Source organism: Podarcis bocagei (genome assembly GCF_964188305.1).
Source record: "Podarcis bocagei genome assembly, chromosome: 9".
NCBI lineage: Eukaryota > Metazoa > Chordata > Lepidosauria > Squamata > Lacertidae > Podarcis > Podarcis bocagei.
Window position 1 is genome coordinate 8,547,256 of NC_138134.1, and position 25,835 is coordinate 8,573,090.

General features: G+C 45.2%; 1 protein-coding gene across 2 annotated transcripts in view; it reads right to left on the reverse strand.

The window, feature by feature from the left end:
• Positions 1–25,835, reverse strand: part of FAM184B (family with sequence similarity 184 member B) — a 77,469-nt gene that overhangs the window by 2,803 nt on the left and 48,831 nt on the right. The window contains exons 7-16 of one of the 2 annotated variants that reach the window (XM_081207622.1): positions 24,908–25,009; positions 14,621–14,733; positions 14,194–14,323; positions 12,700–12,912; positions 11,400–11,553; positions 9,059–9,159; positions 7,582–7,766; positions 4,739–4,885; positions 4,479–4,596; positions 1,956–2,063 (exon numbers count right to left, since the gene is read on the reverse strand). In XM_081207622.1, coding sequence (XP_081063748.1) covers positions 1,956–2,063; positions 4,479–4,596; positions 4,739–4,885; positions 7,582–7,766; positions 9,059–9,159; positions 11,400–11,553; positions 12,700–12,912; positions 14,194–14,323; positions 14,621–14,733; positions 24,908–25,009 — 1,371 coding nt within the window. The remainder of the gene's footprint in view (positions 1–1,955; positions 2,064–4,478; positions 4,597–4,738; positions 4,886–7,581; positions 7,767–9,058; positions 9,160–11,399; positions 11,554–12,699; positions 12,913–14,193; positions 14,324–14,620; positions 14,734–24,907; positions 25,010–25,835) is intronic. The other variant, XM_081207623.1, reaches the window with a different exon arrangement.

A 25,835-nucleotide genomic window follows, 5' to 3' on the forward strand; every position in this document is an offset into this window, starting at 1 on the left:
AACCACAAGCAAAATAAAAACAACAACCCAATAACAACCCCCCCCCCTGCAAAAATCCCCACATTTTAAAAGAGCATAGGATGTCAATCAAGTCAACCAAAGGCCTGGTTAAAAAAGAATGTTTCTGCCTGCACCTAAAGTGTATAATGAAGGTGCCAGGCAAACTTTGCTGGGGAGAGCATTCCACAGGTGGGGAGCCACTGCAGAAAAGGCCCTGTTCTCGTGTTGCCACCCTCCGGACCTCTTGAGGAGGAGACACACAAAAAAGGGCCTCAGAAGATGATCTCAGCATCTGGGTAGGTTCATATGAAAAGAGGCAGTCCTTGAGGTATTGCGGTCCTGAGCTGTTTAAGGCTTTATAGGTCAAAACCAGCACTTTGAATTGGGCCCGGAAACTAATTGGTAGACAGTGCAGTTGGACCAGGACTGGTGTAATATGCCCAAACCGTCTTGCTCTGGTGAGCAACCTGGCTGCTGAATTCTGCACTAGCTAAAGTTTCTGAACTGTCTTCAGAGGCAGCCCTTGTTTCCTTGTACCTTATGCTTTCTTGTCATTGAATATTATTAAAATAGGTTGTACCCTCTTCCCAAACCCAACTTCTCTGCTCAGAATGTAATAACGTTCAAGCACATACGTTCTTCAGCAATATTTACAACAGCCCAAGAAAGTAGGTCAGTTTTATCATTCCCCATACAGCAGATGTGAGATTAAGGCTGGGAAACTTGCCAAAGACTACCTCATGAGTTCATGGCTGAGGGAAGATTGGACTTGGGGACTTCCCAGCTGACAGTATTTATTGGTTTCACCGGTATGGAGACAGAGGCCTGACATTGTAAAATAAACTTAATGAGTTGCATGCAAAGTTAACTTAGGTCCATTAGCCTGCAATAAACCCAGATGCCAACTTTGCTGCCACATACACCCGGACAACACCATTACTGGCCCCAACAACATCACACATACCATCTCGGGACTATTTAATTGCTCATCGTCTAACATTGTGTATGCCATCAAATGCCAACAGTGTCCTTCAGCTCTCTATATTGGACAAACAGGCCAAACCTTACACCAAAGAATAAACGGACATAAATCTGACATCAAGAATCACAAAACAGAGAAACCAGTAGGAGAACACTTCAATCTCCCAGGACATTCTATACAAGATCTCAAAGTAGCTGTTTTACTACAAAGGAATTTCAGAAATAGACTGGAAAGAGAAGCTGCTGAATTGCAACTCATTACCAAACTTAAAACAATGGAGAGACCTGGTCTGAACAGAGACATTGGATTCTTATCTCATTATACATGACTAAGCCATTTCTCACCTTCTCACCCCTTGCCTTTTCCTGTAAGACCTATTACAGTCGTTAAGAGTCGTCAACAGGCTCATCTCAGCTATCTGCCAATCTCCAATTCACACCACCCTTTTGAGTAATACCCCTCCCCACCTTCTCACTATATAGAAGGATCTGGCAACTTCTGTTTCAGTGTATCTGAAGAAGTGTGCATGCACACGAAAGCTTATACCAAGAACTAACTTAGTTGGTCTTTAAGGTGCTACAGGAAGGAAGGAATTTTTTATTTATTTTGACTATGGCAGACCAACACGGCTACCTATCTGTAATTAGGTCCATTAATGTCAGTGGCTCTGCTCAGAGTAAAACTTCATTTGCTAACAACCCACAATGTGTATCATTCTTTATTGCCTGGCATTAGGCATGTACCATAGCAAAATATGGCTATGAATCCATAACTATTGGGTTGCACCCAATCTCATCACTCCATGAAGGAAAGAGATCTGTGCTCAGAAAACAGGCAGTTGGCTGCAGCTCTCTGCAATTAACATCCAATGCTGCTCAAACTCATTGTCTGTTGATTTCAAGGGAAAGCATCACCCATGGCCTTTAATATTATCTTGGTATTTAATCATTTAATAGACTTTTGTTTGTATTACCTTTGCAATAGGAGTCAAACACGTAGTGGGGTTTGTGTTAAAAGAAAAGGACCGGTTGCGACATGGTTCTGTACTGGGCAAAAGTGAATGTTGAAGTTTGCTTCCGTCCTGTCAAGGAAAAAACACGTGCTGGTTATATAGATCAGTGTTTCCCAACCTTTTTTGGGCAAAGGCACACTTGTTTGATGAAAAAAATCTCGAGGCACACCACCATTACAGCCCCGTGACGTCAGCGCGCAGCGTCACGCCGGGAGGGACGCACGAAAGTGTAAGTTTCAATTTTTTCCCCTCCCCCTTGCCGGGGAACCTCCAAGCTTTGGGGGTGGGGGGGGAGGAGGCAGCAAAGCGAGGCAGGAAGGAGAGCGCGGCTTGGCTGGGTGAGCTTTGGCAGGGGCAGGGAATGAGAGCCGCGAGGCGGGCGCTGCGGACGGAGGCGCTGCCCGCCGAGCTCGCAGGCAGCCAGGCAGGCAGACGGCGAGAGCCCCGCACTGGGCGGCCTCTCCTCGCCGCCACCGCCCCGCCTCTCGCCGCCCAACTCGCCCGCCTCCCCCCAGGCAACATCTCGCGGCACACCAGGCAACATCTCGCGGCACACTAGTGTGCCGCGGAACAGTGGTTGGGAAACACTGATATAGATCATCAGCTTGAATATTATTTTAGAGCACTTAAATCAAAACCCCTGATGAAGTCTGAACCGAAAAATGAACACAGTCTGAAATGATTAAAGAGGGCACGTGTTGCGGTGAGACCTGGCAACGAAACCCTGTGTTGTGGGTGGGTACGTTTGGATAGCCACAACATTCGGTTGGCAGGTCCCTTGATGCAGGGTTCAATCAGGCCAATGGGACGCAGGCTAAACGGATCAAGAGACCTATATATACCTATGCATGTGACCCAGAGCTTCCTCTTTCGGCGCGTGTATCGGAACACCCGCCCACCTCTACCTATATTTAGGGCTTGTGCGCTTGACCTTGCTATGCCATCGTGTGTCTGTCGTTGGGACAGGGGCACGGCAGGAATTTTCCCCACTTGGCTGACTGGCTGTTGCCATTTGGGTTTCGCCTGCCGCGTAGCAAATCGTCACAACTTGTAAGGTTGCAGATAGGCTCTGGTTCAGGTGATAGGGATGGGAGAACGCTCTCGCCATCCCTATGTGAAGGGTATTTCGTTAAAGGAATCCAGGGGCTCGATGGTTTGGTCAGCCCCTGAGAGGGGGTTGTGCCCGTGCCTGAGTCCAGGGGGGCATTTGGGTGTCAGAGATAGCCTGTTCCCGGCTTTCCGCCTATCCAGGTGTTCACCCTAAGCTGACCTATGCTGGTGCCCTGGGTCAGCGCTACCTGCAACGGTGCAGGGAGCTAGTTGAACCAGAGCCTAAGCAACTGCTCACTTGCTGTAATCAAAGTTGTGGCCTAAATTCTGCCAAAAACCAAACTAAAATTTGAGTCTTGTGTGAATTTATTTAAGGGGGAGGTTTAAAGGTCTGAACATGCAATCCTGAATGAGAGTGGGGCCTCTTGCACAGGGGTTAACAGAGGAGATCTATTCCTTCTCTCCTTCCCCCACTTTTCCATCATTCCTTTGGGCAAGAGTAACTTCTGGAGTGAAGAAGGAGGCAACTGGGTGGATGGGTATACAGGAAGTGTACACTGTATGAGTGGGATGGTGCAAAATGGGACCAGCTGAGCCCTTGGTCAATTCTTCCTATAGGAGGATGGCTCATGCCTGAAATTAATATAATTAAGTTGGGGGTGGAAGGCGGAAATAGTGTTATTCTGAAACTGGAAAATCTTTCCCAAATCTTTCAACTTGATCGCTATGGAATAGCATCATGCTGAAGTTTGAAGTTGTTTGGGGTTGTGGCCCAGACAAAGGTCAATGTTCAAATGCCCTTGATTTCAATGTGAAAGATTTAAGCAACTGCTTCAATGCTTCCACTGAAATCAAGGGGTCTTGAAAAATGCTTCCTATTGTCCTTCCAATGGCCAGGATCCACGTGAAATTCTGAAGACGTAAAAAAACCGGGAGAATATGAAATAAGCAGCTCATTTGAGTTTTAACACCTGTGGGGATTCCTCCCTCTCACTTCTCCTAATAACTCTAAAAAATTAAGATTGTTGTGTTGTTTGCAAGCAGGGCATTCAAAGTAATGTAAAGTTGTTATGTAAAGGAAGTGAATAAAACATATCCGAAGTGTTAAGTTGTGGGTGAACATATCAGACGACACAGTGATTCTTCAAACAGCTCTTGTTTATTCACAGGCCAGAATAGAACTGAACTGAAGGGTTCAGTCAGCCTTGCTTATATAGAGCTCCAGTACAACGTAACTGTAACAATTTTCTAAAACTATCCAATCACTGAATGTCACTTTTGATCCCTTATTTGCATAAATATCTACAGTATCCCCCTGCTGGCCCAGGGTGAGAAATTCAGTACATAACACAAAGCAATACCTTTCATCACAACCTTTTGGAAAATAGCTGCTTTATAGCATGTACTGTGAGTATTTTCTGGATAAAATCTTACCATTAACTCCTTGATCATCTCTTCTTTTTCATGTAATTTATCCCGCAGGCAGCCTATAAGATGTAGGTCTTCCAGCCTAGGCTCCCTCTTTCGCTCCCTCTCTTCTAATTCTTTAAGTCTGTGTCAATTACAGGATGAAAAGCACTTGAGGAAGATCGCAGAACGCAAACACAAAGTTACATATTATCAAAAATCACAATATATTAACATCTTCACTAGTCCAACACATATTGCACACTTATGCACGTAGAGCCACATACTGGTTTTCCAAGGAGACAATCTTTGCATGAAGTAGGCCTTGTGAACTACTGAAATCAGACATCATGCTTTGGACCTCCTTGCGGTGTTCTTGTTCCAAGACGTCAATTTCCCTTTTATGTTTGATGTTAAGGTCCTCTTCTAATAACCTTAAATGGGGATATCAAAATGTATAATAAAAATAAATATTGAGGACACAATTGTTCAACATGCTGTAGTGGCTTGAAAATGAAATATGAAACATTCCATAGATCAATTGAGATTTCATGAAGTATGATTGACATTTCATTTCACAGCTAAACTATGCAATGAAATGTTCAGGCAGCAGCACATTGTGGGGGGGGGGGAGGCTCTTCATTTGGAGAAGGGGAAGAACTGAGCATTAGCTCAGCAATGCTTCTCTACTGCTGCAGTCACACTGGATGTGGGTGATCTACACAAAGACAACTGCCAAGAGGGAGCGAATCTTTGAAAACTAGAGTGTTGTGAAGGAAAGCAGAAACACATTTGCTTCGTTCTTCCTGTTCTTCCACATCTCACTTCACATCACGTTTGAATATAGGTTTGGGGTGGCTCATGGGAAGTGATCCATAAAATAAACAATAGGTCTCGTTTCAAATGTATAATAATAATAATAATAATAATAATAATAATAATAATAATAATAATTTATTACTTAGACCCCACCCATCTGGCTGGGTTTCCCCAGCCACCCTGGGCGGCTTCCAACAGGAGATTAAAAATACATTAAAACATCAGTCATTAAAAACTTTCCTAAACAGGGCTGCCTTCAGATGTCAGATAGTTGTTTATTTCTTTTTTCTTTTTAAAATATTTTTATTAACAATTTCAACATACAAACTATCTAAACATATCATATTCATTATTATTTTTCCCTTACCCCCCCTTCAAACCCTCCCCCCGATACTTCCCTCAGCTCCTCTCTCTGATTTCTCAGCACATATTATTCTCTGCATGTTATAAGATTAGACATATCCTTATATTATCTATCTATCATGTTATTAACCAATAAATTTGTGTATGTTTATTCAAACCCTGCCAAGGAGTCCAGTTCATTTTATTGTCTTTTTAGGTAATTTGTAAAAAGCTCCCATTCTTCCTGAAAGTCACAGCTGTCCTTGTCCCACAGTTTGTATGTCAATTTAGCCAGTTCTGCATAACTCATCAGTTTTTCTTGCCACTGTTCTTTCATTGGGATTTCCTCATTCTTCCACTGATAGTTGTTTATTTCTCTCCCTCACCCAGGAAAAGTCTCTGCACCAGGGCTTGTCAATCTCCCTGGTGAATTTTCTTATTGGACAAAATATGGCAAACTGGAGATACTGCTAAGTAGGAAAGAGGAGGCAGGTGCTCACACTTTCTATTCCCTCTGCACCGCTATCACATCTGAATTGCATCAAGAGTGAATATAAAGATTGGCCTCTATTGATCCCATCAACATTTCCAGATGTTTGATACAAAGGGAGACCCAAAAAACCTGTTTGATATACAACAGCAATGAGTGTCCGGATGGCTGACTGGGAGCAGGTGCCAGGACCACATAACACTAAAAGATCTACATTAGCTCCCAGTACATTTCCAAGCACAATGTGTTGGTGCCAACCTTGAAAGCCCTCAATGGCTTTGGGCCTGTATACCTCAAGGAGCGTCTCCGCCCCCATCGTTCAGCCTGGACACTGAGGTCTAGCTCCGAGGGCCTTCTGGTGGTTCCCTCCCTGCGAGAAGCGAGGTTACAGAGAACCAGGCAGAGGGCCTTCTCGGTAGTGGCACCCGCCCTGTGGAACGACCTCCCATCAGATGTCAAGGAGATGATCAGTAGAATGTTGGGTACCTGGTGGGCAGGGCTTGTGTGTTCTGCTCTGGAATAAGCCCATCCCCTTCAGTTAAGAAGGACCAATTGCCATTTCTTTTCTTGCCTCAGACTTGCCTCACGTTGTTGTATTTTGTTTCTCCTATTATGTTATTTCGTTACAGTCTTCTTTATCATTAAAGCTTGGTTTACATTTACATGAGCCACTTATTTTTCTCAAAGAAAAAAAAAACTCTGCTGAGGAAAGGTGTGGAATATCCTAAACTTGTGTGAGTCAGGGGATAGTCCCAGTTTGCCAGGAGGACTGATTTTGTTAACTTAGTGGAAAAGTAAGAAATCAAGGTAACAATCTTTTTATAAAAGAATGGAAATGGTTTATGGAATATTTACAAATAAATTGTAAACGGATAAGAACATTGGCAGGATTACTGTAATAACCTGCAGTTTTATAAGAGTATATATTTGAAGTAGATGAATAAATGAGCAAATTAAGTTAATTTGGATATGCAGAAAATATTAAAAATAAATTTAAGGAACCGCAGAAAAAGGGGAAAGGAAGGCAATGTTTGAAATGTTTAAATGATTGTAATATTATTGAAATGTATAAAATTGAAAATCATAAAAAATTGTTAATCATCCCCCCGTATCCACAACAGGGCCTTCTCAGTAGTGGCACCTGCCCCGTGGAACACCCTCCCATCGGATGTCAAAGAGATAAACAATTATACAACTTTCCGTAGACATCTGAAGGCAGCCCTGTTTTGGAAAGCATTTAATATTTGCTGTTTGGGGTGGGGTACAAGAAATAAATTACTACTGCTGCTACTACTATTGGTGTGATAGGCCAAAGTCTTACCTCATTCCACACAAAGGAATGTGTGGGGCCACATAGTCCTACTCCCACTCTTCTAATGTCCTACCTCAACAATGGCGGTTGGAGACTAGATAGTATTCCTGAAATTTAGGGGGTGGATTGGGCCCTAGGGTGAAAGTGGCAAAATATCAGTGGCAAACCTTCTTTGTTGGCTCTCCTTGTCTTGAAGCTGTGCAGACATTTGTTTCTGTCGTTCCATATCTACGGTCAGCAGATCCATTGTCTCCTTAAGAAGGACATTCTCCTTTTTGAGCCCAGAATTTTCATGCTGACATTTTTCCAGTTCATCTTTAAGAGACTTCATCTGATTCTGGCAATTTTCTTCCTAAGAAAAATAGCAAAAACTGAGGTTTTGCACATTATGGATGTGGACAATAACATTCCATTTAGAAAATGCAGAAAAAGATAAAGATCTGTTTGGGGGGTCTTTTGCTGAGTAACAGAAAATAGCTGCGCATGTCTATTCAACATGCAGCTGTATGAAATTCCCCGATGCCAGAGATTGCATGTCTAAATCAGGGGTAGCCATGGTGTCCTCTACATATGTTGTTGGTCTACATCCGCTATCATCCCTGACCACTGGTCATACTGATGGGAGTTGTAGCTAAGAAACATACAGTGGGCACGACATTGGCTACCCCTGCTTTAAATTATCAGGTATATTCAATGATTCCACAGCAGTGCAGAAAAGGGTGTGGTAATGGACACAGAAGTCCGCTTCCTGAGAATTTGAGCTTTCATTTAGCAAAAAAAGCAGACGGTTAGCCCTCATGGAAGTGATGGTCAGGCTTGAAAATGTGGCTGCAGGCAATCGCTGGCAAAATCCTTTTAGAGCTGCTACATGAAATTTCTAGTCCTTAGCGTTCTCTGTGGCTTGTTGACTCTCTCACGCAGTGGCAGCACCAGAAAAATATATCTAGGGGAGCACATAAGGGGCAAAGTATACTTCTAGGAGGGACGCGGGTAGCGCTGTGGGTTAAACCACAGAGCCTAGGACTTGCCAATCAGAACATCGGCGGTTTGAATCCCCGCGACGGGGTGAGCTCCCGTTGCTCGGTCCCTGCTCCTGCCAACCCAGCAGTTCGAAAGCACAAAGTGCAAGTAGATAAATAGGTACCGCTCCGACGGGAAGGTAAACGGCGTTTCCGTGAGCTTCTCTAGTTCGCCAGAAGCAGCTTAGTCATGCTGGCCACATGACCCGGAAGCTGTACGCCGGCTCCCTTGGCCAATAAAGCGAGATGAGCGCCGCAACCCCAGAGTTGGTCACAACTGGACCTAATGGTCAGGGGTCCCTTTACCTTTTTGCCAATAAAGGCTGAATGAATGAATGAGTATACAGGCTAGAGAATTCTGCTCTTGATGCAGAATCTGGGTGAGTGGTGTAAAATTTAACACAAGTGCATGTGAAGACAATCCCAAAGTACTGTCAACAGTGGCAAGCTTATTATAATACACAGTAAATATAAAGTACACTGATGGGCTTTTGAACTGAGAACTCTGTACCAAAACAACAACAACAGTAGAAGCCATTTAAAATCTTGAACAGGATTTGTTGCAACTGATCAAGAGTAGTTTATTTGTGGCATCTGGTCAATAGTAGAGAAATAAGAAGTTTACCTGCTGCCTCTTTGCAGTCATCATAGCCTTCAGTTCCTCTTGGAGATCTTCCTTTTCTTTATTCTTTATCTGTTGCTCAGACAGCTCCCTTCTCAGAGATTCTAGAAACAAACGCAAACATGTGGAAAAAAATCAGGAAAGCTCTTCTGAAATAGGGAGAAGCTTTTAGGTACTAGTATCCTAGTAAGTGCTAAATGGACACCAAAGGAGCAGAGAACAATGTTATGTACACATGTGCATGTGTACATAGAATCATAGAATTTGAGAGTTGGAAGGAACTAGGTCATCTAGTCCAACCCCCTGCAACGCAGCAACACGTGGTGCAGTTTAGTGAACCCAGATGGATATGTGCATCCAAACACACCTCTGTATTGATGCTGGCTGAGTGAAGCTTCTTTCTGCACATAGATCTCTCTTTCTGCATCAGGACAATTACCGTATTTTTCACTCCATAAGCACACCTGACCATAAGACGCACCTGGTTTTTAGAGGGGGAAAGCAAGAAAAAATATATTCTGCGCAGAGCATGTACCGTATTTTTGGCCCCATAGGACGCACTTTTTCCCCTCCAAAATGAAGGGGAAATGTGTGTGCGTCCTATGGGGCAAATGCAGGCTTTCGCTGAAGCCTGGAGAGCGAGAGGCATCGGTGCGCACCGACCCCTCTCGCTCTCCAGGCTTCAGGAAGCTATCCGCAAGCCTTGCAAGCCCGGTGGGAGTTCCCGTGGGCTCACAAGGCTTGCGGGCAGCAGCCTGCAGCCCCTGCGAGTGTCTGCAAGCCTTGCACGCCCGGCAGTCCCGCCGGGTGCGCGAGGCTTGGGGCGGCAGCCTGTCACCCGAAGCACAGGGAGCCCTCCGGAGGGTGCCCCGTGCTTCAGGCAGGTGAGCGCAAGGCTTGGGGCGGCAGCCAGGGCGGGGGGGGGAATAATTTTTTTTATTCATTTCCCCCCAAGAAAACGAGGTGCGTCCTATGGGCCGGTGCGCCCTATAGGACGAAAAATACGGTAAGTAACTCTCGCTTTTCTTGCTTTAAACCCTTCCGTCCCGCCTCCCACTTCACTGAGAAGCCAGCAGAGCAAGCTGTGCAGCTCTCGCTGAAGCCAGCAGAGCAAGAGCGATAGCTGTGCAGCGCCTCTTCTGCTGGCTTCCTAGCAAAGCAGAATGAGGGATGAAAGGGAGCCCTTACAAGGGAGCGGTGAGCAGAGCCTGTATGCATCCCAGATGCGAAAGCAGGCGGGAGGCTCTGCTCAGCGCTCCCTTTAAAGAGAAGTGCGGAGCGTGTGTGCAGCTCTTGGGGGTTTTCCGCGAGGTGGGAGAAGGGACTGACAGGCTGCCCTTCTCTCTCCTTGGGGAAAAGCCCCCAAGAGCCACACACACGCTCCACGCAGCTCTTTAAAGGGAGCGCTGAGCAGAGCCTCCCGTCTGCATTCGCACACACATTTCCCCTTACTTTTTAGGAGGGAAAAAGTGCATCTTATGGAGTGAAAAATACGGTATATTAGGGCTGCACCCATTATTATTATTATTATTATTATTATTATTATTATTATTATTATTATTGTAATTCTACTAAACAACAGCTGCCCTTTGGAGGATAAGCCTTTTCTCCAAAGTCACTGGGCTTCCTTGAGGCCACTTTTTTGCTGTATAATTGTCGTCCCTCCCTCTCTTGCCAACAGGGAGATAATCCGCCTGCCGTACATCACACTGCAAACCCGCTCCTGAAAACTGGTGGTTGCCACTTGCAAAAGGAGGCAACGCATTTGCATTCTTGTTCACGTGGCCCCGAAAGGCAGCTGAAATGGAGAAGAGGGCTTTTCTACATTGGCAGAAGATTTTGTAAAAGGGAAAAAAAGGACCCCGCCCCAAATTCTGATGATTTATTGACTTGCATAGTTGTAGTTATTAGTCACAGACAATTGGCATTTAAAACAACAGCAGCAGCTTCATCAGAGAATCGTTCTGGGGCCTATTCTCACAACCACTTGAACACATTGTGTGAAAAACTTGCCCAAGGTGCTACTTGATCCATAGTAAGCAGCCACTTCCAATGATTTCCACATGGAAACTTTGGCAACTGTTATGTGTTAAGAAGAAGAAGTAGGAAAATGGATGCTTCCTAGCACGGCAGAGAGCCAAACCTTCCACGTGGCAATAGGTGGAAGTGGCAACTTTCCATGGATCAGGTACCATCACGGGCAGGTTTCATTAGTTAAGTCCATTAATTTCAGTGGGCCTACTCTGAGTAAAACTTGGTTGAATACAACCCACGGGAAACAATCGAGTGACTAATTGTCAAGTCATGCCTAGTCATTACAAAAGTGACTTGTTTAATGTTGTACCTATCAGCAGTGACTGTGGCTTCTGTATCCTCTCAAGTTTGCTCTCCAACTCTTCTCTCGCCTTCTCTTCCAATGCCTGCATTTCCAGGCTGCGTGTCTGCTGTTGGATATTGAAGCCGTCATTATATTTCTGCTTCCAGGACTCCTCTGCTTCCTGCAAACATGGAAAAATTCAAGCCTTTAAACTCCTGTTGTAAGTGGAAGTGTTGACTGAGCATGGGTTTTTAGCGATGGAATGTTTAAATTTGAACTCTGTTCGCTCAATCCTTTTACCCAAATAACCCATGTCTATTCTAGTTTACTCTTCTGTAACGGTTGTGGATTTCTGTTTTCAGATTAATGGTCTTACAGCCCTTGATTTGAGTCAAATGGATTTGATTTGACGCCATTGATTCAATCCCGAGTTGCTGAGAGAGGATTTGCTCCACAGACCTCTCAGCCTTTTAATCGTGGTTAAGATCAGACCCAACTGTGTCTGTACTAGCCTATTCTTGCACTGGTTAGTTAGGAGGAGATTGGTCTGGAGAAACCAGGAAAGATCAATAAGGCTTCAATCCTGCATCCATTTACTTAAGAGCAAGCCCCAGTGATTTTCAACAGCATTCTGAGTAGACATGTAAAGGAATACACTGTAAACCATCCACATCTCTCAGAGCCAAATTCTTTTATGTATGTATGTCGCTCCCTTTCATGTCCATCTCTATTCAAAAACACAACTGCCATGCCCAGAAGCTGGGGGAACATTTATCCGCTGTGACTTTGATCCTCAAATGGTTAAGGCTCGGAATAAAGGAAAATACTGTATTTTCACTCTATAAGATGTACTTTTTCCCTCCTAAAAAGTAAGGGGAAATGTGTGTGCGTCTTATGGAGTGAATGCAGGCTGTGCGGCTATCCCAGAAGCCAGAACAGCGAGAGGGATCTTGCTGTTCTAGCTTCTGGCTTAGCCCCTCTGTCCCTTCCCCCACCTTCCAGAAAAGCCCCCAAGAGCCGCGCTCCCTTTAAAGAGCCATGTGAAGCATGTGTGCGGCTCTTGGGGGCTTTTCCCCGAGGAGGGAGAAGGGCAGCCCATCAGTGACAGGCTGCCCTTCTCCCTCCTCGGGGAAAAGCCCCCAAGAGCCACACACACGCTCCACACGGCTTGTGAAAGGGAGCGCTGAGCAGAGCCTGGGATGCATACATGCTCTGCTCAGCACTCCCTTTAAAGAATATTTTTTTCCTTGCATTCCTCCTCTAAAAACTAGGTGCGTCTTATGGAGTGAAAAATATGGTAAATCAGCACTGCCAGTACAAATCTAACCTCAAGCTCTTGATTTTTGCTTTTCTCCAGGAGATTTATGGCTCTTTGGTGAGACACCTCCAGCTGCACTTTAATATCTTGGCTTTGCTTAATGGTGTCCTGAAGATCTTGCAGAAGCTTTTCTCTCTCCTTGCTGGACAGTAGCTCCTGTTCTTCGAGGGCTTCCCTGAAAGCATTTGCTTGCTGTTCTAAAGCTTCCTTCAGCTGTGCAACCTTCAAATATTAGAATCCAACAAGACACAGTCATTAACCACAGCAGTTACCTCCCATCACAAGCCCGTTCAAAGAACAACTTGTTCAAAAGAAAATATCCTTTATTATTCTTTGAAAATGTATTCTCAGGTAAGCTAGGCTTACTTGCTTCTACCAATCTTAAAAGGTAAAGGGACCCCTGACCATTAGGTCAGGTCGTGGCTGACTCTGGGGTTGCGGCGCTCATCTCGTTTTATTGGCTGAGGGAGCCGGCATACAGCTTCTGGGTCATGTGGCCAGCATGACTAAGCCGCTTCTGGCGAACCAGAGCAGCGCACATAAATGCCGTTTACCTTCCCGCCAGAGCGGTACCTATTTATCTACTTGCACTTTGATGTGCTTTCAAACTGCTAGGTTAGCAGGAGCAGGGACCGAGCAACGGGAGCTCACCCCGTCACGGGGATTCGAACTGCCGACCTTCCGATTGGCAAGCCCTAGGCTCTGTGGTTTAGACCATAGTGCCACCCGCATTACATGACTTACATGACTTTAATTCATGACTTTAATTCAATGTAACCTATAGCTGACTTCAGGCCAATGAAAACTAGCTGCTTGGAAGAAATTATTCTTGGTCACTGGGATTGCACAGCGTGTTGCCCCAGTTGATGTCTGGGTCAAAAAGCAGTTTAAAAAATAATGGTTTTTTACTGTCATTCCTATGCTCCCAATGAAGTATTCTCATGAAAGCCAGCTAAGCTTTATTTATAGCATCTAAATTCTCCGTTCTTATGCCTATCTGTGTTTTCAAACTTCCTGAACCCCAATAAAACACATCCCCTTTTCCATCTGTGTTCAACTCTCCACATAGCAATGAAAGTTTCTCTCCATGAGCAAAACAGATCTCTGCTTAAAGCATCCTCTCGTAGCCAAAATGGAGAGGTGATTGCCACATTCTTATGCTCTATGGACCCTGCCTATTCTACAAGGAACTTGGGGCAATGTATTAGATCTTATTTCATTTTTGTCCTTGCAAAAGCTCTAGAGGTAAGTTCATCTGAAAGCTGATGAGTCATCACATGCAGCTGATCTCAGATCTGACAAGGGTCTTTCTTTAACTTGTAGAGGCAGACTTCTATGAGTGACACAAATATAGCACGGCTGAAGGCACAGGGCTTTCGGTCCCATGGCTGAGGTTTACTGTCATTTCTATATGCACTGGGCTGAGTTTTACATATGCAGCTGGCCTGCTGTTCAAAGGAATGCATTTGTCATGAAATAGCAATACAGAATTCGCCACTGTACTTGAGCTTGCAATTCTGTCTTTTGGTAGTACCATTCCTCTTGCAAAGCTTGTATTTCTTTGGCCTTCTCCTTCTGGAAACCGGCGGCGGTATGCCTGACTTCTCTTTTTGGTGCACCTCCAGAGTCCAACCTTGAAGAAAGAGTATTTGTTGCATTATGAAAAGAATACCAGTATCTTCCGACACAATAATTACCAGACTTGAAGTTGACAGTCTTTAGGGTGGATCAGGACTCCCACCCAACCAGTGGCGTAGCGTGGGGGGTGCAGGGGGGGCCGGCCGCACCGGGCGCAACATCTGGGGGTTAGGGTTAGGGGGCGCAAATCCACGGGTTAGGGGGCGCAAATCCACGGGTTAGGGGGCGCAAATTACTTGCCTTGCCCCGGGTGCTGACAACCCACGCTACGCCACTGCACCCCACTAAATACCTTGACTTCTCTTCATTTTTGGCACCAGAAGGAGCTGCTGGCTGTTCTCTGCCTTTTGCTCTCTCTTTATGCTGTTTGGCGATGTCTTTCTGTTTTACAAATGCGTCCTGGGGCTAAACAATAAATGCCAAGATAAAGCTTCAGTTAGGATGTTATCGTACATACTAAGCCTTCTCTCCCAAGTTTTTCAAAGGCAGTATAATAAATCGTCGTCCCCCCCATTACTACACACCCTCCCCGCATTACCATTTTCCCTCTCAGAATGTATGTGGGGAGGCGGAATATTCTCAAAGTACTAGGTTGACGTTTCAAAGGCAGTGTGGCCAGTTAATAATAAATAATAATAATAATATTTAATTTATATCCCACCCTCCCCAGCCAAAGCCGGGCTCAGAGTGGCTAACAACAATAAAAGTAGCACAGCATTCTAAAATCAATTCATTTTAAAATCAATTCAAAATCAAATTAATGGCAACCATTGGGCTAGAGTTCTGTGAGGATTGCCAAAGGAGGGAGTCAGACTGTGCCTTGGCTAAAGGCCTGGTGGAACAGCTCCGTCTTGCAGGCCCTGCGGAAAGATGTCAAGTCCCGCAGGGCGCTAGTCCCTTGTGACTGAGCGTTCCACCAGATTGGGGCCACGGCCGAAAAAGCCCTGGCTCCGGTTGAGGCCAGCCTAACCTCCCTGTGGCCCGGGATCTCCAAGATGTTTTCGTTTGAAGACCGTAAGGTCCTCCGTGGGACACACCAGGAGAGGCGGTCCCGTAGGTACGAGGGTCCTAGGCTGTATATGGAAATGGAAGTGCCACTTTTCCCCAGCCTACTGCTGTTGCTGACTGTCAATCCCTTTCCACCCACTTGCCTCAACTTTGTGACATGCGGAAGCTTTTTGCCACATCACTTTGATCAGTTTTAGGGGTGGTGGGGAAGAAATCAGTGCAGCCCTTTGAGCATAAATACCTCAGGGTTCTGCCGTATGAGTCTCCATGGCTCAGTTCTCCAAAACTTTCTTTGGTCTGCATTCCCCTCTCCCTGACACCCCACAGACCAGAATAAAAATGACCACAACCATCTGACTTGTCAGACACACATGGGTTGACAGAATCAAATGCGGTTTCCTTAATTTAGTCAGGCACATAGCCAAATATTTCGCTTAAAATTACACTGGAAAGAGGTAGGGGAATCATGAACACAAACTAAACACGTAAGTCATCTGAGCCAACATTATCCATCCAATTTCAACCGTCTCGTTGAAAACAATTTTCATTTTTGTTGGGCTGGAGAGACTCACGGATACTTTCACTCAGCGCTATTTTTCTAGAAAAAGAGGTGCCAGAACTCACCACAAATGCTTCACTTGTTCTCTTATAACGGCAATGATGCCCACCTGAGAAGTGCCAGAACTGAGTTCCAGCTTTGAAAAGCCCTGCTTTTACTTGGGTATCCATGCCCAGGATACCAAATCACTTATCACAGGAAACAGAACGGGAAGCCCCAGAGACGTGCTTCTTAAGGCTTCGGCGAATGTCCCGTCAAGTTAATCTGTAAGCTCAGGGAAGCTATCCAACCCAACTGAGCAAATTTCAGGAAGCCATCTGTTGACATACCCTTTTCAGACCACGGACCCATCTTTATCCAGTACAGACATCACAGGACCACACTCAATTTTGATGCCCTTAAGTAAGTTGATGTCAGAATCAGGGCAGAGGAGGAGGAGTGGTGAAGACTGCCTCCCCATCCTGACCCTTTGGGCGGGGGCAGGGAGAGGGAGAGGAAGACAGTATATTGCTATGTACTGAGTTGAATAGGATCCAGAATGAAGCAGTCTGATTGGTCCACAGGAGCCACCCAATCCAGCTCCAGGTGGAAGTGAATCCGCAACCTGATTGGCCTACAGGAGAATCCAGGAATTAGCCAATCACGTGGGGCCCATTGTGTAAATAATGTATATAAATCAGATATTCTGGGGGAACTTCCATTCCTCCTCACCACTATGAGCTGAATAAAGAGCATGAAATCCACTTTCAACTCCGAGTACAGTGGTACCTCGGGTTACATATGCTTCAGGTTACATATGCTTCAGGTTACAGACTCCGCTAACCCAGAAACAGTACCTCGGGTTAAGAACTTTGCTTCGGGATGAGAACAGAAATAGTGCTCTGGCGGCGCGGCAGCAGCAGGAGGCCCCATTAGCTAAAGTGGTGCTTCAGGTTAAGAACAGTTTCAGGTTAAGAACAGACCTCCAGAACGAATTAAGTACTTAACCCGAGGTACCACTGTATATTTCATATGGATTTACAACAGTGGTTTGCGGGAGGTTACAGCTCAGAGGCAGATAAGGGGGAAAGTTGGGAAATAATGGGAGAGGAGGAGCAGGCAGATCTGGAATTGGAGCTGGCTGACACGTTGTCACTAGAAAGCACCCCAGACCCACCATCTCCCAGAACCCGGCGAGCCTTAAAAGTAAAGAGCTTGATGATGTGCTCACTTTGGCAGCACATATACTAAAATTGGAACGATACAGAGAAGATTAGCATGGCCCCTGCGCAAGGATGACACGCAAATTCGTGAAGCGTTCCATATTTTTGATGCAACTAATTGACTACATGGAGATGGCGGAGATGACTGGCAGAATTCGAGACCAGGGAGAAGAGCAAGTGGAAGAAGATTGGGGGAAATTTAAAATCTATTTGCAGAAACATTGTAAAATTTCTGAATGTTGATGACATTGAAATGAATTGTGGGGGTTCTAGCAACAAGATAAAATTTAAGATTAAACCAACAATAGGTAAATTAATGGACTATGAATTTGCTGAACCAATTTTGAAAAGGGATACAAGAACGGGGGACGCGAGGAAGTCAGGAAAATATGTGAATTTAAGATATAAAACTAAGAAAGAGGGAATTTTTGTGTTTTTCCTATATGTGCTTTTTCTTTTTATTATTAGTTTTTAATGTATGTATTTTTGTATTTTTGTGCTTAATGTTTGTATTGTTGTATTTTGTAGTATGTATTTTGTGTCTTTATATTTTTCTTGTCTTTGTCCTTGTATTTTTTCTTTTATACTGTGCATTGTTAAAACTTAATAAAAAACTTTACCAAAAAAAAATAAAGTAAAGAGCTTGATGACAAAGGGGCACTTAGTGGCACCCGTAGAGGATATGACGATGACAAATGAGGAAGTGTGAGAGAAGGAGGGGTTGGAGATTCACTCAGGACAATGCCATTATCCAAGAGGCTGGGTTCTGTGGCCTCCCCCTGTAAAGTTTGAAACAAAAAAGGACCGCGATAAACTTTTCCTTGTCTTTAGACTTCCCTGGGCAACCAGCCGGGACCCGCTGACAGCACCATGACATTCTATATTGCTATGCTATTACCATAAAACTTTTATTCACTTATTCATAAATATTACAATTGCAACAGCAGTGAGATTGTTGCCAGACATCCATAGCAAGCATATTACTATTGGTCTTGGCTAAAATTTCCCAGACTAAGCAAGGTTATCCAAGCCACTGTGATTTATTTATTTATTTATTTGAAAACCTATAACCTGCTGTTTCATAAAATACAAGAAGGAGGCTTACAGCAATAAAACCAGTCTGTAAATATCCATAAAATATCATTTAATACACCAATAAAACATGCTCATTTGGACATCTCCAGTAGTCTGAGGGTACTCCTGGATCTATCACTGTTGACTGAGGCTCAGGTGGGCTTGAAGTGCCTCCGACCAACTTTCAGTTGCTAAGACAGTGATGGCCATTCTTGGGCTGTGAGAGCTTGCCTACTGCGGTCCTGAAACTGGTAATCTCAAAACTGGATTTCTGCAACGTGGATCTTCTCTTGGGCTTAATCTGGCAGCTGCAGTCAAATGCAGCAACCAGGATCTTGACCAGGGCACCCCACCGACACCAGAGAACACCTCAGCTGTGGGAGCTGCATTGGCTGACAATATGCTACCATGGACAGTTCAAGTTTCTGGGTTCAGCATTTAAAGACCTAATCAACTTGGGATCAACTAAAGGTAAAGGGACCCCTGACCATTAGGTCCAGTCGTGGCCGACTCTGGGGTTGTGGCACTCATCTCGCTTCATTGGCTGAGGGAGCCGGTGTACAGCTTCCGGGTCATATGGCCAGCATGACTAAGCCGCTTCTGATGAACCAGAGCAGCACACGGAAATGCCGTTTACCTTCCCGCCGGAGTGGTACCTATTTATCTACTTGCACTTCGTGCTTTTGAACTGCTAGGTTGGCAGGAGCAGGGAGCTCACCCCGTCACGGGGATTCGAACCACCGACCTTCTGATCAGCAAGTCCTAGGCTCTGTGGTTTAACCCACAGCGCCATCCCTGCCTGGCATTTTCTTCTTCTTCCCCTGTTTGGAGCCACTGTGCAAAAGGCGATATAGAAATAAGCTGTAAAGCAATGGAACAAATCAAGGAAAGGAAAGATGGTATTTCCTTTTCACCGGCAGTCCCAATTCTGATCACGCAAGAGAAAAACAAACAAATCCAGAGAGGCAGGGTGCTTATTTCCTTTCAAAATTAGCCTAGAAAGCTGTTACCCTCCTCTGTTTGTGTAGGTGTGAAGCACATAAATGTTAATGCACCCCCTGGGTGCCTCTCCTCCTCCTGAGCTCTGATAATGAAGTGAACGGAAGTTGCACAGAATAACTTTAAAGCAAAATGTTAGGGATTAACAGTTCACATTTCCCTCGTTTAAAGGGGGAAAAGCTTTCATCTCAGATCCTGCAAATAAAACATTTATGGAGAATACTAAGCATCTGAACTCCAGTTGTGCTTTTGTAGGTTAAGAAGGTACCAGGGGAGGAATCAATGATTGAAAATACTCTGAATGCCAACAGAAAGATCAAATTAGCTGGGTACAAATTAATTGAGCAAGCTCAGCTAAGCCTGGAGGCAGGCAGTGTTAGAGAAATAGCTGCTTGTGGTGCGTTTACTCATGTCACTTTTGTCTCTGGTTATATGGTTTCAAAAACTTGCAAAGCACGTTTGACCAGAGGTCTCTGCTTAAAAAGCAGAGACATCACCTTGCCAACAAAGGTCCGTATAGTTAAAGCTATGGTTTTCCCAGTGGTGATGTATGGAAGTGAGAGCTGGACTATAAAGAAGGCTGATAGCCGAAGAATGGATGCTTTTGAATTATGGTGCTGGAGGAGACTCTTGAGAGTCCCATGGACTGCAAGAAGATCAAACCTCTCCATTCTTAAGGAAGAAGAAGAAGAAGAGTTTGGATTTGATATCCCGCCTTTCACTCCTTTTAAGGAGTCTCAAAGCGGCTAACATTCTCCTTTCCCTTCCTCCCCCACAACAAACACTCTGTGAGGTGAGTGGGGCTGAGAGACTTCAGAGAAGTGTGACTGGCCCAAGGTCACCCAGCAGCTGCATGTGGAGGAGCGGAGACTCGAACCCGGTTCCCCAGATTACAAGACTACTGCTCTTAACCACTACACCAAACTGGCTCTCCAGGAAATCAGCCCTGAGTGCTCACTGGAAGGACAGATCCTGAAGCTGAGGCTCCAATAGTTGGGCCACCTCATGAGAAGAGAAGACTCCCTGGAAAAGACCCTGATGTTGGGAAAGATGGAGGGCACAAGGAGAAGGGGACGACAGAGGACGAGATGGTGGGACAGTGTTCTCGAAGCTACCAGCATGAGTCTGACCAAACTGCGGGAGGCAGTGGAAGACAGGAGTGCCTGGCGTGCTCTGGTCCAGGGGGTCACGAAGAGTCGGACACAACTAAACGACTAAACAACAACAATAGAGGGCCAACACAAACATGTGTGTCTGTGTCTCTGTGTGTCTGAGCTGGGCAGGAAATATCTGTCTGGTGGACCACTGTCTACCTGTGCCTCTTCCCCGGAAAAGCGAAGCCACTTTGTCAAGAGCCCCCTCTTACATTGAACTGCGTGTGAAAATTATGAGTGACAGTTCATTGTGACAACACAATGTTAGCTGGAAACTTGGATCTGTGAAAACGGGCAGTGGGAGCTGCTGTTCCTTAACAGCCTAATTTGCTTGTTCATCGGCGCCCAGTTTGCCAGTTAGCTTTCAGCAGTGGCGTAGCGTGGGGGGTGCAGGGGGGGCCGGCTGCACCGGGCGCAACATCTGGGAGTTAGGGTTAGGGGGCGCAAATCCACGGGTTAGGGGGCGCAAATTACTTGCCTTGCCCCGGGTGCTGACAACCCACACTACGCCACTGGCTTTCAGCTTTGCTGACTTTGTTATGCCATTAAAAAGGCACAAGACATTTTGCTACCTGAGGTGGAACAGCAAATGCCCTTCGCACAAGTCATGGAGCACAATACTTAAGGCCAACAATGTTATCCTGGCATCTGCAGCCTAGTATTTCTGAAGCACCTCTCTCTCCTCCTGGCCATAAAAATACAATACTAAATTAAGCAACTGACAACTTTCTGCTCTTTCATGATGCACAAGATCAGCTGCCAGAGGAGGCATGTGAAGAATGGCTTCTGTTGATGACCTTAGGGTGATCCATTAGGTCTCAAGTGTGTAGGGTTTTTATAGGTCAGAACCAGCACCCAGAACTGGATTTGGAAATAATCTAGAAGTCAGTGCAGATGAGAAAGGCCCTTTCTTGTTCCTCTGCCTTGCAATAGTTAAAAGTGAATTATCCTGAAATGTTGCTGTGCCTGATGTTGTTGTGAGCTACTTTAAGCATGGTTTGCCAAAGAGGCATTACAGTGGTACCTCTAGATATGAACAGGATCCATTCTGGAGCCCCGTTCGCATCTAGAGGTAAACGTACTAGCGACGGCATGTCTGCGCACGCACACGTCGCTTTTCGCTGCTTCTGCACATGCGTGTGATGTCATTTTGAGCGTCTGCGCATGCGCAAGCGGCGAAACCCGGAAGTAATGCGCTCCATTACTTCCGGGTTGCCGAGGAGCGCAACTCGAATGCGCTCAACTCGAAGCATATTTAACCCGAGGTATGACTGTACAACTTAGCTAGAACTGTAAACTCTTATTCCACCTTTTCTCCTCCCCACAGTGAGTTTCCCCAACACTTATTAGAATAATGGACCTTCTTTTGGAAAGTTGTATTGGATTAAGTAAGTATCTGCAAAGTATCAGCAAGAGTGACTGGGTATAAAAAAAAAATGACCTGAATTATAACAACTTTAGCTGTAACATGTTTTGTCTATTCCACATAGGCTGAATTTGGTGTTGGGCCAAAACGCACCTTACACAGGCAAAGAAGTTATTCTTAGTTTACAGTTGTGTCCAAGTTAGAACTGCATTGCTGAGAGCAACTCGGACGAAGAAACTAAAGCCTGTTCCATTTCAATGCTCTCAGCTGGGAGTCGCACTGTCAGCAAAACACACACTTTCCTATATGCTCTGTAGTGGCCCTTCCAGTTATGACATTGGAAAGAATGGCAAATTCTTCATTGCTTATGCTGTTCTCTCTCATAACTTGCTTTCGGGTTGTGGTGCCAAGAAGCTATGGCTTCCCGTAGAAATGACACTAACAATGCAAACAATACTAGACAGCATCTTAAAAAGCAGAGACATCACCTTGCCAACAAAGGTCCGTATAGTAAAAGCTATGGTTTTCCCAGTAGTGATGTATGGAAGTGAGAGCTGGACCATAAAGAAGGCTGATCGCCAAAGAATTGATGCTTTTGAATTATGGTGCTAGAGGAGACTCTTGAGAGTCCCATGGACTGCAAGAAGATCAAACCTCTCCATTCTGAAGGAAATCAGCCCTGAGTGCTCACTGGAAGGACAGATCCTGAAGCTGAGGCTCCAAGACTTTAGCCACCTCATGAGAAGAGAAGACTCCCTGGAAAAGACCCTGATGTTGGGAAAGATGGAGGGCACAGGGAGAAGGGGACGACAGAGGACGAGATGGTTGGACAGTATTCTCAAAGCTACCAGCATGAGTTTGACCAAACTGCGGGAGGCAGTGGGAGACAGGAGTGCTTGGCGTGCTCTGGTCCATGGGGTCACGAAGAGTCGGACATGACTAAACGACTAAACAGCAACAAATGCAAACTGTGCTTTTCCAAAGGCAAATATTTCAATCTAATGGCTCTAAAAGGATGTGATGAAAGGCAACAATCTGATCAGCCACGTCTGTAGGCACTGCTAGGTCTCCCAGAGACAACTTCTTTCTCCTCAAGGAGCTTCCACACAGCAGTTTACTGCTGATTCGTGGCTGCTCACACACACAAGAGTCACCCAGTGTCTGCATGGCATTGTCCTCATCAAAATGCCATTCCATATTATTTCCTCACTTCTTCAATGGTTACGGTTTCTGCAGAAACCCAGAAGATAGAAACAATGATGGAAATGGCACATTTGGATTAAATGGGAGGGGGGAGAGAATATGAGATGGCATTTTCATGAAGATGTCATCAGCTAGAATAGATGCTGCACAATACTTTAATGCACGAGAAATACCAAGTCCACAATAAATGCCATATGGAGAACCTAAGGTTGCCAGGATACAACCTGAAGATCAGTTCTACCACTTTGAACTAAATCACTTTAAAACCTGGAGCCATAGATGTTAGAATTCCTGCTCCATGATTGCAGTCATAGGATTGTTGTCTTTCACATGACAGTATATGTTTTGACTCCACAGAGTGGGAAGTGATGGAGACAGGATGCTTCTGTTACTGTGTTCCATTAAGTGGGGCTATTGTCCTTTGTTCTTTTTCCTCTATGCTGTCTGATGCTAGAGAGAGCCATGTTGCAGTGCTCCGTGTGTGTTTATATGTAAATAAAGTAGATTAGCCCAAATGCTGAGTTGCTGAGGTCTGTTATGCAAGTTGTGCAAACTCTGCGGATCCCTAAGTGTGCCGGTGTCGGTTGGCATCGGTCGCTGTGATGTTCGGGCTGAAGAAAGCTTTTGAAGCTCCCGAACGAAAAACCAGGAGGGAGGGAACATGCCAGTCATTATCAGCTCCATCTGGTACGCAGGATGAGACCCTACCTGCCTGCGGACTGTCTCGCCAGAGTGGTGCATGCTCTAGTTATCTCTCGCTTGGACTACTGCAATGCGCTCTATGTGGAGCTACCTTTGAAGGTGACCCGGAAACTACAACTAGTAGACCGCTGACTGGGAGTGGGAGCGGCCGCTGAGACCATATAAAACCAGTCTTGAAAGACCTACACTGGCTCCCAGTACGTTTCCGAGCACAATTCAAAGTGTTGATGTTGACCTTGAAAGCCCTAAACGGCCTCGGCCCAGTATACCTGAAGGAGCCTCTCCACCCCCATCGTCCAGCCCAGACACTGAGGTCCAGCGCCGAGGGTGGGCCTTCTGGTGGTTCCCTCACTACGAGAAGCCAAGTTACAGGGAACCTGGCAGAGGGCCTTCTTGGTAGTGGCGCCTGCCCTGTGGAACGCCCTCCCACCAGATGTCAAAGAGAAGAACAACTACCAGACTTTTAGAAGACATCTGAAGGCAGCCCTGTTTAGGGAAGTTTTTAATGGTTGATTTTTAATTGTATTTTTAATATTTTGTTGGAAGCCGCCCAGAGTGGCTGGGGAAACCTAGCCCGATGGGGCGGGGGATAAAGAATACATTTATTATTATTATTATTATTATTATTATTATTATTATTATTATTATTATTATTATTATTATTCTCTGCCAGGGTCCTACTCGAGTGTAGGCTGAATTCCTGACAGAGCCTTATTTAGAAGTTTGTTATTGATAAAGCAAGACTCCTAAGCTCCAGCCTGGCAATGAAATGGTGCTGATAAATGAAATGGTGCTGATAAATGAAATGGTGCTGATAAGTACGATCCAACCAGATTAAAACTACCTATCTTCCTTTGCTTTCTGAATAGCAGTGTTATTTCACACACACAACAAGAGAAGTCATTAATCACAGCTTCTCCCTCCCTTGCGAAAGGAAACAGAAGCTGACATTTAATTACCCCAAGAGGGTACTCAGGTGACAATAATCCCCTTGTTGGAATCAACAGGAATGCGGGGAAAAACAGGTTGTACTTGCAAACAATAAACTTGTAATTGAAGTTGCCATAGACTTTATTAAATTAATGTGTGAGTGACGATTATGCGAGAATCTTTGCCATAGTAAGAGCACCGCAGGCTAGTGTATTGCCAAATTCGTGCTGTGTGGAACTTCCATTTTGATTCCTATTAATTACAGAAAGCAATACTGTGGAAATGCTAACAGGCTCTAGTATGGAAGCAATTTAGGTTACAAATATGAAGTCAGAAAAAGCTGGCTTGGCCCTTTAATGACCAACAAATGTCCACCCCTTACCTCCTGTTGCCGCTCATGAGTTTTTCTGGCATGAGATTTAAGAAATTCTGCATATTTGGGGATGTCTCGGTTTTGCCTGATGAAATTCTCTAGCCTTAAAACCTAAATTAGCAAGATAAAAAAAGGCACATAACATGGGGAACATACACTGGTGCAACATCTGCTTATTTGATATAATCCTAATTGTTCCAGATGAGGCCAGTTCACCTCTCATTATGAGCAGGCCAAGCCTGCAGAGGATGCTTTTTATAGTGGAATCCTAACCATATCTACTCAGAAGTAATGCCTACTGATTTTAATGGGGCTTAAAATGTAAAGGTAAAGGGACCCCTGACCATTAGGTCCAGTCGTGGCCGACTCTGGGGTTGCGGCGCTCATCTCGCTTTATTGGCTGAGGGAGCCGGCGTACAGCTTCCGGGTCATGTGGCCAGCATGACTAAGCCGCTTCTGGCGAACCAGAGCAGCGCATGGAAACGCCATTTACCTTCCTGCCAGAGCGGTACCTATTCATCTACTTGCACTTTGACGTGCTTTTGAACTGCTAGGTTGGCAGGAGCAGGGACTGAGCAACGGGAGCTGACCCCATCGCGGGGATTCGAACCGCTGACCTTCTGATCGGCAAGTCCTAGGGTCTGTGGTTTAACCCACAGCACCACCCTTTTAATGGGGCTTACTGCCAGCTAAATAGGACTGCAGCCTGAAATAATGAACATACACATTAGGTGTGAAGCCAAAATTTGGGCTGGTAAAAGCATACCTTCCTGTCCCCTTGTTGCCCAGTCAATAAACCATGGGAGAATCTCCCCTTATCTCTCCTCCCCTGCTCATCTTCTCCCTGATGCATGCTCTGTTTGTGTCAAGGCTTGGCTGCCACAAGCAGAAAACAATATAAAATTTGACTTTTGCATGGAATTCACGTATGATTGGC